Below are 12,754 nucleotides of genomic sequence, written 5' to 3'. Positions count from 1 at the left end.
AAGAGGATGGTTAATAGGTATGGGGAGTGCCCTTGGATAAGAGAAATGACTTACTTTTAGGATTCCACAGCCTGGTAGGATCGCTGTGATTGACAATAATATGAAATATTTCAAAATACCTGATTGGGGGGTGTATCTCAGTGGTAGAATAATTGCTGAGTATGTACCATGCCCTGGGTGCAATCCTCAGTACTGGAAGGGGGAAACCTGATAGGGTTTTGAACGTTCCCAAAACAAAGGAGTGATACATGTGTGAGTGACATATATGCCAATTACCCTGATCTGATCATTACGTTGGAACACAAGTATTAAGATGCCACACTGAAAACAACCCAATAAGATCAATGAACCCATTCACACTACGGGGCAAATGGCAAAGTACCCCTTAATGTGTTCTGATGAAAGAGAAACAAAAGGAGACTTTGGTAGGAAAGACCTGTTTTCTTGTACAGTAATCCTTTGTTTCTTTCTTTCTTTTTTTTTCTTTTTCTTTTTTTTTTCTGGTACAGGGAATTCAACACAGGGGCACTCAACCACTAAGTCACATCCCCAGCCATATTTTGTGTCATATTTATATTATTTTGAGACAGGGTCTCACAGAGTTGCTTAGTGCCTCTCCAAGTTGCTGAGGCAGGCTTTCAACTCACGATCTTCCTGTCTCAGCCTCCAGAGCGGCTGGGCTGTCATCCTCTTTTTTATTTTAGTAGTCATTTTACCTACAGAGGCCTCAAGCCCATATTAGCAAACTTAGGTCAATTTTATCTGCTCCCTGTATTTCACAGTAATGTTGGGGAACTCATGATTGTAGGGGTACAGAAACACTGAAGACCTTTAGTTATTTTTGCTTTTCAATTTTTTTTTCTTTTTCAAGTCTTTGCTACGTATACAGCAGAATTCTGAGGAAATACAAAATACAGGGCACGGTCCTGTTCCCTGGAACTTAAGGAATCTGGGTAAAGAAACCATGAAACTACTGGAAGGTAATCCACAGTCAAGGTCCCCCAAAGGCAATAGGCTGGAATACAAAGGGAAGATTTTATTGAAGTTGCAACAGGGGTTCGCTGGATGCTTTGACTGCATCCCTTGTCGCTTTGAATCTTCCATGTTTGTTTCTCTTTTTCCCAACCTTCTCCTCCCTGATCTTCTTTGCCCTAACCTTGTCCTCCTGATTTTCTTTCCCCTACCCTTCTCCTCCCTGATCTTCTGTTTTTCTTTTCCCTAAACTGCTCCTCCCTGTTCTTTTCCCCCTCCCTGGTCTCCTCCTCTGGGTTCTCTTTTCCCTAATCTTTTCCTTCCTGATCTCTCCTCCCTGATCTCACTTTCTCTGAATCACCTGTATAAAAACCCTCTACTCCTGCTGATGTGAGAACCATCGTTTCTCCTTCGCTGGCCAAGCAATAAGCCATCCTTTTTCCTTCTCAAGAACGTTTTCTCTCGCTGGATTGGCATCAAGGCAAGGACAGCTTTCTATGCCAGGGACAGCTTTCTACACCAAGGACAGCGTCCCACAACAAGGACTCAAGTACGGGATCATGGAGCCCGAGAAGGAGAAGACCCGGAGGCTGAACAGCCAGAGGAGACGGGTCTCCGACTGGCTGATGGGGACGCCCGAGGCAAGTATACCCCGTTTGGATCTCGTGGACAGGCATCCCGAGCCCAGGAGAGCCCGGTTGTCTGGCATCGTAACGGCTGAAAACTGTGAAGTAACCCACGAACAGCTATGTGAGCTGCTCAGGTACGCAGTTCTGGCTGCACCCGTTATTGAGAGACCCAGGTGGTGCCAGCTTCTGTACGGAAAGCAACTGAGCAGAACAGTGGTTGTCATCCTTCAAGGGATGAGTCAACTCCACTTCTACAAGTTCTATTTGGAGTTTGGATTTCTCCGAAAAGCCTTCAGACACAAATTCCGCTTGCCTCCTCCATCACCTACTTTTCTAGCTGATGTTATCGGGCTACCAAACCAAACGGCTGGATATCTGCCTAAGACCATGGGAGGATCTGTACCATCTGCCGGTACAAAACCCAAGGTCGACCTGCAGAATGACCCGGTCATTCAAAAGTATGGCTCTCAGAAGGTGGGCTTGCTGCGATGCCTTCTGACAGAGGAGGAAATGAGAACATTTGACTTCCCGTTACAAGGTTCTCCCGACTGTGAGAACTTTGTAACTACCAGATGTGATGCGTCTGTCACAGAGAACAGCCCTCTCTTTGGGCTGGACGGAGAAATGTGCATCACGTCCAAGGGGAGAGAACTAACCCGCATCTCACTGGTTGCCGAAGGAGGCTCGTGTCTCATGGATGAGTTGGTGAAACCCGATGAGGAGATTGTGGACTACGCCACCTGCTATTCGGGGATCACGGAGGAGATGCTTAAGCCGGTGACGACGAAACTGAAAGACGTTCAGAGGCGGTTAGAAGCACTGCTTCCTCCTGATGCGGTGTTGGTAGGTCATTCCCTAGACGTGGATCTCCGAGCATTGAACGTGATCCATCCATATGTTATCGACACCTCGTTGCTTTATGCCAGAGAGCGGGGCAGAAGATTCAAGCTCAAGTTCTTAGCCAAAGCTGTATTGGGGAAGGACATTCAACGTTCGGAAAGGGACGGTCATGATCCCACAGAGGACGCTGCCGCGACCCTTGAGTTGGCTCAGTATTTCCTCAAGTATGGCCCAAAGAAGGTCGCAGAACTCAATCTGGAGGCGCTGTGGAGAGCCCAAGACCCAAGAAACGTCAGAGAAAAGTTCCAGTACACCTACAGAGGTGCTTTAAGATCTTTCGATCCGGGGCATCACAAGCTCCTTTTTGTATCCCGAGAGACAGACGATATTGAACTCCCGTCTCCTGAAGATTGTGAGACTATTAAGTGCCTTTCCAACAGAGAGGTCTTTGAGCAGGCCAGAAGGCAAGTGCGCCTGTACCCCTTCAGCGTTATTCGGTTCTCTTTGGAGCCTTTTTCACCTCTCCTCACTGAGGAAGTGAACCGAAGGATGCGGATCAAGTGGACAGAGATGTCCACTATCTATGCTGGGCCATTGAGCAAAGATTGGGACCTAAGTGCTCTGAAGAGGCTGTTTAGGAGCTTTGGCCCAGTTCGTACAATGACTGCCGTTCTGGAAACGCATCAGCCTCATCTCTCTATAGAGTATGAAGTCCTGGAAGCTGCCCAGCTGGCCATCGAGTGCTTGAATGGCCTTCTTGTGGAAGGTGTATACATAAAGGTACAGAGACCGGTGACAGAACTCACTCTCGATTGTGACACGCTCGTTAAGGAGCTGGAACGAGATTCTGAGAACCGAGGAACCATTTATCTGTCTGGAGTAGGTAAAGATGTCTTAGGACATATTCAGGAACTGCCGAGCCTCTTTGGTGGCCTGGAAGCTGTGATCGTGCCTCCAGATGCTCAAAGCGGAAGACGGGAAAAATACTGTTTCCTGAAATTCAAAACTTTTGGCAATGCCCAGAGGGCCCTCCATGTCCTCACAGGCAAGGACTGGAAGCTGAAAGGCAGGCAGGCCCTAACCCCCAGGCACCTGCACGCGTGGCTTAGGAGCCCACCACCTGAATCAAGAAGGCCCGCAGGTCTGAGAGTGAGACCTCCTCCCTCGGAGCGGGAGACCGTGCAGAATTTAAAGGTGGAAAACGCAAAGAGTGCAGCCCGGCGTTGGGGCCGCAGGATTGGAAGGCTCTACCGAAGCCTGAGCCCGGGTACCCTTTGCGTCATCCTCCTGCCAGGAACCACTAGCCCTCATGGATCCCTCTCTGGCCTGGGACTCATGGGAATAAAAGATGAAGAAGAGGAAAGCACCGGCCCAAGCATGGGTTTGTGAGTCGGCTCGCCACTTGCCTTTTCTCATCCTTCCTGGGCGATGGTGGAGAAGACGGCTCAGGCTGCAGCTTCTCCAAAGACTGCTGGGCCTCTTGGTTCAGTGGACGGCTTTGTGTGGGAAGTTGGTGTGCCGGCTAAGGGGTCTAATCCATTTACATGGCAAGCGCAAGTTTTCAATAAATGCCTAAAATTCAAGCCTATGTGCCAATTGAAAATATATATATATATATATATTTTTTTATATGATTAAAAATAAAGTAAAATGGAAACAAAATAAATACAACTTATAATAATTAAACCAAAATAAATGTAAACATGTTTGATATCTTCGGACGTTTAAAATTCTATTCATGCTATGTGACATTTTAAAAGTGTGGGATCTGAGTGGAGCGAATGAGCCCAGTATTTATGTGGTTGAGTCTCAGAAACTGGTAATCCTTGCAGCGTGGCTGACCATCTAGCTGAAGGGCAGGTTGCAGATTTCAAAGAAGCTTTCCCACTATTTGACAGGAACGGGGATGGAAGTATACTATACTAACAAAGGAATTGGGAAGTGTCATGAGATGGTCTCTTGGGTGGAATCCCACAGAAGTCGAGTTACAGGACACGATTAAGGGAGTAGCTGCTGGTGGTAACGGCAAAATTGACTTCCCTGAATTTCTGACAATGATGGCAATGAAAAGGAAACACAGACGTAGGGCACGATGTAACATGTGGGGCATGTTGCATCAGAAAGGAGGAAAAACCGAACTTGCTGCCCACTTCTGGGTGGGTCCTGGGGCCACCTGTGGCTAAGAAAGCGCCTGGGGATCATCCAGAAGGCGCTGCCTGGGTTGTGAGGAAAAACCAGATGACCTCTAGGATAGGCTCAGAACCCTTCCGCCCTCTGTACAGCTGGGGGTGGGGGGTCCTCCCGTTATGGCCTGCGAGATGGGCGTACACCTGAACTCTCCCCACCCTGCTGACCTTTATCCTGATTGGCTCCCGTGCCTTGTATTAGCTGTGTGTTTTCTCAATAAACTGAGATCCTGCTTTGACTGGTCTCCCTGGCTTGTCTGATTGTCCTCCCGTGGGGGAGGGCTGGGTGGGGGAGGGGGGCGGTCAGTCGGCCCTTCCTTTCTTGGTTCCTCATGGTCGGGGCGTGCTCTCCCAATCTCTCCCGCAGGTCAGGAGGGAAGCGGGTGGGGTGGGGTGGGGCTAAAGACCCCGACATCTGGCACCCAACGTGGGGCATTAAGAAGTCTGTTCACCCAAAGTGAGAGTATCGCCAAGCCAAGCCAAGCGAGTTTCGAGGTAGGGGTCTCCCCGAAAAGATGGGGCAATCTCACACTAAGTATGAGACCAGTATTGGGAAGCCATTGGTGAGGAGCGACTTTGGTCACAACGAGTCAGTCCTCTCACTGCCCAGGAGGAGAAAGGCTTAAAGCATCACGCGGTCAATGGCCTCCTAGACCCTTTTGATGCCTGGCCTGGTCCTCTGGGTCCCGCACCAAGTGCTCCTGTCCTGGAACACTCGGTAGACAAGTCGGGAAGGGGAGCGGCCTATGCCATATTGTCACCCCTCTCCCCCCCAAGGAAATTCTCCACCCTCTTGTGAGAACCTGGAAAAGCTGGATAAGCTGCCTTCTTGCAACACCAGTGATGACTCACCCCCATTGTGTATGGCCCTGTCTTGTTAAGACCAGCCATGAGATGACTCATCCCCATTGTGTATAGATTTCTTGGAAAATGCTAACCCTGGGGGCAATAGACCGGCCTTATGGTATTCCTGGGAGGCCCAAGATTTATTTATAGAAGCTCAATTCACAATAGCTAAACTATGGAACCAACCTAGGTTGGATAAAGAAAATGTGGTATGTAACATTTGATGGAATATCACTCAGTTTTAAAGAAGGAGGGAATTATGGTATCTCTGGGTAAATGGACGGAGTTGGAGAACATCATGCTAAGCGAAATAAGCCAATCCCATAAAACCATAGGCCGAATGCGTTCTCTGATATGTGGATGCTAATTCACAATCAGGGCCAAGGTGCTAGGGAAGAATAAAGTTACTTTAGATTAGGTAGAAGCGAGTGAAGGGAGGGGAGGGATATGGACATAGGAAGAATAGTAGAATGAAACAGACATTATTACCTTACGTACACATACGACTGCATGACCAATGTGATCTGACAACGTGTACCAGAAGAAAAAGGAGAAATTATACCCTATTTATTTACGATATATCAAAATGCATAAATGCATTCTTCTGTCATGTATAACTAATTAAGACAGATTTTAACGATTTTTTTAAAAAAGAAAATTCTACTCATTCAAGAAAGAAATCCATCGTCACTGCCCTTTTATTTGACAAAATTTATTGCCAAATACATGTGGTCAGTTACGCTTAAGTTGCATAACATGATGTGTTGCTATATGTGAATGCTGTGAAATAATAGCTCAAATCATCTAACACGTCTATCACTTCAGAATAGTTAACATTTTCTTTTCTTTGTTGGATTTTTGTGGTGGGAATACACCTAAGGCCTACCAATCAAGGAAAGTCCAGGACCAGATCGATTCTCAGCCGAGTTCTATAAGACCTTCAAAGGAGAATTAACACCAATACTGCTCTAAATGTTTCATGGAATATGAAAAGGAGAGAACCCTGTGAAGCTGATATCACCCTGATACCAAAACCATACAAACACACATCAAGGAAAGGGAACTTCATACCAATATCCACGATGAACATCGATACAAAAACTCTCAATACAATTCCGGCAAATAGCATACAAAAGCATATTAAAAAGATAGTGTGCCTCAATGAAGTGGGGTTCACATACAGAAATCAATAAACATAATTCATCACATCAATATACTTAAAAACAAGAATAATATGATCATCTCAATAGAGGCAGAAACAGCATTTGACAAATACAGCACCCCTTCATGTTCAAAACACTGGAAAAACTAGGAATAGAAGGAACAGACCTCAACCTCATAAAAGCTATATCTGCAAACCCCAAGGTCAGCATCATCCTAAACAGAGAAAAATGGAAAGCATTCCCCCTAAAAACTGGAACAAGGATGTCCTCTTTCAAATGAGTAGACTTTTCTAAGGCACTTTAACATGTCTCCAAACACCAGAGGAAAAATCACTTAGAACACTGCGCCTACCTCAACTAATTTTTTCAGAGCTTCCTGCCACCCGCTTTCTGCCTAGCTTGCCTCCATACCTAGCAAGGTCGCTGGCTCTGGGCGGTATCCACATTCATCATTCCTCCTATGCCCCTTGCTGACATGACACTGCCCAGATCCTGCCTGTGTCTGTCCTGAAGGTCCAGTTGGAGGCTCAGAACCAGCCCAAGGACTCCGTTGCAATAAAGCAGTGCTGGCAGATAAGTATTTGCAAAACACAGCCGCTTTCAGGTGAGTCATCTGCTCAGTGGCTTACTCCATCAAGGAGCTTCCTGCATCTCTGGACCTAGCTGTACTGTAAGCATGAGCCAAAAAGAGATCTATGCTATTTTCTTGTAAAGCCTGATTCAAATGCTCTTCTCCATTTTGGTTTTACTGCTTTTCATCCTTATGTTTTTATGTTATGAGTGTAGTTGATAGGTATTTAAACAGGATGCATATAAGGTTAACAAAACACAAGGTCTCCTTTTTAAAAAAAAATTACATTTTTTTTAAATTTAATAATTAAAATAAAATAAAATTGATAGAATACAGAGAATAGTGGTTACCAGAGCCCTGGAAGGGCATAGGGGAGGGAACATGGCAAGAGGATGGTTAATAGGTATGGGGAGATAAGAGAAATGGATAAGAGAAATGACTTACTTTTAGGATTCCACAGCCTGGTAGGATCGCTGTGATTGACAACAGTATGAAATATTTCAAAATACCTGATTGGGGGTGTATCTCAGTGGTAGAATAATTGCTGAGTATGTACCATGCCCTGGGTGCAATCCTCAGTACTGGAAGGGGGAAACCTGATAGGGTTTTGAACGTTCCCAAAACAAAGGAGTGATACATGTGTGAGTGACATATATGCCAATTACCCTGATCTGATCATTACGTTGGAACACAAGTATTAAGATGCCACACTGAAAACAACCCAATAAGATCAATGAACCCATTCACACTACGGGGCAAATGGCAAAGTACCCCTTAATGTGTTCTGATGAAAGAGAAACAAAAGGAGACTTTGGTAGGAAAGACCTGTTTTCTTGTACAGTAATCCTTTGTTTCTTTCTTTCTTTTTTTTTCTTTTTCTTTTTTTTTTCTGGTACAGGGAATTCAACACAGGGGCACTCAACCACTAAGTCACATCCCCAGCCATATTTTGTGTCATATTTATATTATTTTGAGACAGGGTCTCACAGAGTTGCTTAGTGCCTCTCCAAGTTGCTGAGGCAGGCTTTCAACTCACGATCTTCCTGTCTCAGCCTCCAGAGCGGCTGGGCTGTCATCCTCTTTTTTATTTTAGTAGTCATTTTACCTACAGAGGCCTCAAGCCCATATTAGCAAACTTAGGTCAATTTTATCTGCTCCCTGTATTTCACAGTAATGTTGGGGAACTCATGATTGTAGGGGTACAGAAACACTGAAGACCTTTAGTTATTTTTGCTTTTCAATTTTTTTTTCTTTTTCAAGTCTTTGCTACGTATACAGCAGAATTCTGAGGAAATACAAAATACAGGGCACGGTCCTGTTCCCTGGAACTTAAGGAATCTGGGTAAAGAAACCATGAAACTACTGGAAGGTAATCCACAGTCAAGGTCCCCCAAAGGCAATAGGCTGGAATACAAAGGGAAGATTTTATTGAAGTTGCAACAGGGGTTCGCTGGATGCTTTGACTGCATCCCTTGTCGCTTTGAATCTTCCATGTTTGTTTCTCTTTTTCCCAACCTTCTCCTCCCTGATCTTCTTTGCCCTAACCTTGTCCTCCTGATTTTCTTTCCCCTACCCTTCTCCTCCCTGATCTTCTGTTTTTCTTTTCCCTAAACTGCTCCTCCCTGTTCTTTTCCCCCTCCCTGGTCTCCTCCTCTGGGTTCTCTTTTCCCTAATCTTTTCCTTCCTGATCTCTCCTCCCTGATCTCACTTTCTCTGAATCACCTGTATAAAAACCCTCTACTCCTGCTGATGTGAGAACCATCGTTTCTCCTTCGCTGGCCAAGCAATAAGCCATCCTTTTTCCTTCTCAAGAACGTTTTCTCTCGCTGGATTGGCATCAAGGCAAGGACAGCTTTCTATGCCAGGGACAGCTTTCTACACCAAGGACAGCGTCCCACAACAAGGACTCAAGTACGGGATCATGGAGCCCGAGAAGGAGAAGACCGGGAGGCTGAACAGCCAGAGGAGACGGGTCTCTGACTGGCTGATGGGGACGCCCGAGGCAAGTATACCCCGTTTGGATCTCGTGGACAGGCATCCCGAGCCCAGGAGAGCCCGGTTGTCTGGCATCGTAACGGCTGAAAACTGTGAAGTAACCCACGAACAGCTATGTGAGCTGCTCAGGTACGCAGTTCTGGCTGCACCCGTTATTGAGAGACCCAGGTGGTGCCAGCTTCTGTACGGAAAGCAACTGAGCAGAACAGTGGTTGTCATCCTTCAAGGGATGAGTCAACTCCACTTCTACAAGTTCTATTTGGAGTTTGGATTTCTCCGAAAAGCCTTCAGACACAAATTCCGCTTGCCTCCTCCATCACCTACTTTTCTAGCTGATGTTATCGGGCTACCAAACCAAACGGCTGGATATCTGCCTAAGACCATGGGAGGATCTGTACCATCTGCCGGTACAAAACCCAAGGTCGACCTGCAGAATGACCCGGTCATTCAAAAGTATGGCTCTCAGAAGGTGGGCTTGCTGCGATGCCTTCTGACAGAGGAGGAAATGAGAACATTTGACTTCCCGTTACAAGGTTCTCCCGACTGTGAGAACTTTGTAACTACCAGATGTGATGCGTCTGTCACAGAGAACAGCCCTCTCTTTGGGCTGGACGGAGAAATGTGCATCACGTCCAAGGGGAGAGAACTAACCCGCATCTCACTGGTTGCCGAAGGAGGCTCGTGTCTCATGGATGAGTTGGTGAAACCCGATGAGGAGATTGTGGACTACGCCACCTGCTATTCGGGGATCACGGAGGAGATGCTTAAGCCGGTGACGACGAAACTGAAAGACGTTCAGAGGCGGTTAGAAGCACTGCTTCCTCCTGATGCGGTGTTGGTAGGTCATTCCCTAGACGTGGATCTCCGAGCATTGAACGTGATCCATCCATATGTTATCGACACCTCGTTGCTTTATGCCAGAGAGCGGGGCAGAAGATTCAAGCTCAAGTTCTTAGCCAAAGCTGTATTGGGGAAGGACATTCAACGTTCGGAAAGGGACGGTCATGATCCCACAGAGGACGCTGCCGCGACCCTTGAGTTGGCTCAGTATTTCCTCAAGTATGGCCCAAAGAAGGTCGCAGAACTCAATCTGGAGGCGCTGTGGAGAGCCCAAGACCCAAGAAACGTCAGAGAAAAGTTCCAGTACACCTACAGAGGTGCTTTAAGATCTTTCGATCCGGGGCATCACAAGCTCCTTTTTGTATCCCGAGAGACAGACGATATTGAACTCCCGTCTCCTGAAGATTGTGAGACTATTAAGTGCCTTTCCAACAGAGAGGTCTTTGAGCAGGCCAGAAGGCAAGTGCGCCTGTACCCCTTCAGCGTTATTCGGTTCTCTTTGGAGCCTTTTTCACCTCTCCTCACTGAGGAAGTGAACCGAAGGATGCGGATCAAGTGGACAGAGATGTCCACTATCTATGCTGGGCCATTGAGCAAAGATTGGGACCTAAGTGCTCTGAAGAGGCTGTTTAGGAGCTTTGGCCCAGTTCGTACAATGACTGCCGTTCTGGAAACGCATCAGCCTCATCTCTCTATAGAGTATGAAGTCCTGGAAGCTGCCCAGCTGGCCATCGAGTGCTTGAATGGCCTTCTTGTGGAAGGTGTATACATAAAGGTACAGAGACCGGTGACAGAACTCACTCTCGATTGTGACACGCTCGTTAAGGAGCTGGAACGAGATTCTGAGAACCGAGGAACCATTTATCTGTCTGGAGTAGGTAAAGATGTCTTAGGACATATTCAGGAACTGCCGAGCCTCTTTGGTGGCCTGGAAGCTGTGATCGTGCCTCCAGATGCTCAAAGCGGAAGACGGGAAAAATACTGTTTCCTGAAATTCAAAACTTTTGGCAATGCCCAGAGGGCCCTCCATGTCCTCACAGGCAAGGACTGGAAGCTGAAAGGCAGGCAGGCCCTAACCCCCAGGCACCTGCACGCGTGGCTTAGGAGCCCACCACCTGAATCAAGAAGGCCCGCAGGTCTGAGAGTGAGACCTCCTCCCTCGGAGCGGGAGACCGTGCAGAATTTAAAGGTGGAAAACGCAAAGAGTGCAGCCCGGCGTTGGGGCCGCAGGATTGGAAGGCTCTACCGAAGCCTGAGCCCGGGTACCCTTTGCGTCATCCTCCTGCCAGGAACCACTAGCCCTCATGGATCCCTCTCTGGCCTGGGACTCATGGGAATAAAAGATGAAGAAGAGGAAAGCACCGGCCCAAGCATGGGTTTGTGAGTCGGCTCGCCACTTGCCTTTTCTCATCCTTCCTGGGCGATGGTGGAGAAGACGGCTCAGGCTGCAGCTTCTCCAAAGACTGCTGGGCCTCTTGGTTCAGTGGACGGCTTTGTGTGGGAAGTTGGTGTGCCGGCTAAGGGGTCTAATCCATTTACATGGCAAGCGCAAGTTTTCAATAAATGCCTAAAATTCAAGCCTATGTGCCAATTGAAAATATATATATATATATATATATATATATATATATTTTTTTTTTTTTATATGATTAAAAATAAAGTAAAATGGAAACAAAATAAATACAACTTATAATAATTAAACCAAAATAAATGTAAACATGTTTGATATCTTCGGACGTTTAAAATTCTATTCATGCTATGTGACATTTTAAAAGTGTGGGATCTGAGTGGAGCGAATGAGCCCAGTATTTATGTGGTTGAGTCTCAGAAACTGGTAATCCTTGCAGCGTGGCTGACCATCTAGCTGAAGGGCAGGTTGCAGATTTCAAAGAAGCTTTCCCACTATTTGACAGGAACGGGGATGGAAGTATACTATACTAACAAAGGAATTGGGAAGTGTCATGAGATGGTCTCTTGGGTGGAATCCCACAGAAGTCGAGTTACAGGACACGATTAAGGGAGTAGCTGCTGGTGGTAACGGCAAAATTGACTTCCCTGAATTTCTGACAATGATGGCAATGAAAAGGAAACACAGACGTAGGGCACGATGTAACATGTGGGGCATGTTGCATCAGAAAGGAGGAAAAACCGAACTTGCTGCCCACTTCTGGGTGGGTCCTGGGGCCACCTGTGGCTAAGAAAGCGCCTGGGGATCATCCAGAAGGCGCTGCCTGGGTTGTGAGGAAAAACCAGATGACCTCTAGGATAGGCTCAGAACCCTTCCGCCCTCTGTACAGCTGGGGGTGGGGGGTCCTCCCGTTATGGCCTGCGAGATGGGCGTACACCTGAACTCTCCCCACCCTGCTGACCTTTATCCTGATTGGCTCCCGTGCCTTGTATTAGCTGTGTGTTTTCTCAATAAACTGAGATCCTGCTTTGACTGGTCTCCCTGGCTTGTCTGATTGTCCTCCCGTGGGGGAGGGCTGGGTGGGGGAGGGGGGCGGTCAGTCGGCCCTTCCTTTCTTGGTTCCTCATGGTCGGGGCGTGCTCTCCCAATCTCTCCCGCAGGTCAGGAGGGAAGCGGGTGGGGTGGGGTGGGGCTAAAGACCCCGACATCTGGCACCCAACGTGGGGCATTAAGAAGTCTGTTCACCCAAAGTGAGAGTATCGCCAAGCCAAGCCAAGCGAGTTTCGAGGTAGGGGTCTCCCCGA

General features: G+C 47.2%; 2 protein-coding genes across 2 annotated transcripts; both read left to right on the top strand.

The window, feature by feature from the left end:
* Nucleotides 1-1,532: 1,532 nt before the first annotated feature.
* Nucleotides 1,533-3,830, top strand: LOC308634107 (RNA exonuclease 5-like; the record flags this gene model as incomplete). The annotated part of the gene is made up of 1 exon (XM_081267664.1): nt 1,533-3,830. One exon carries the CDS (start codon nt 1,533-1,535, stop codon nt 3,828-3,830), a length of 2,298 nt encoding a protein of 765 aa, XP_081123790.1.
* Nucleotides 3,831-9,128: 5,298 nt separating this feature from the next.
* Nucleotides 9,129-11,426, top strand: LOC308633914 (RNA exonuclease 5-like; the record flags this gene model as incomplete). The annotated part of the gene is made up of 1 exon (XM_081267295.1): nt 9,129-11,426. One exon carries the CDS (start codon nt 9,129-9,131, stop codon nt 11,424-11,426), a length of 2,298 nt encoding a protein of 765 aa, XP_081123421.1.
* Nucleotides 11,427-12,754: the final 1,328 nt, after the last annotated feature.

The sequence above is a fragment of the Spermophilus citellus genome (assembly GCF_964194105.1).
Source record: "Spermophilus citellus genome assembly, chromosome: 15".
NCBI classification, from domain to species: Eukaryota; Metazoa; Chordata; class Mammalia; order Rodentia; family Sciuridae; genus Spermophilus; species Spermophilus citellus.
The sequence above is the reverse complement of the archived record's forward strand: the minus strand, read 5'-3'. Positions and strand labels throughout refer to the sequence as shown.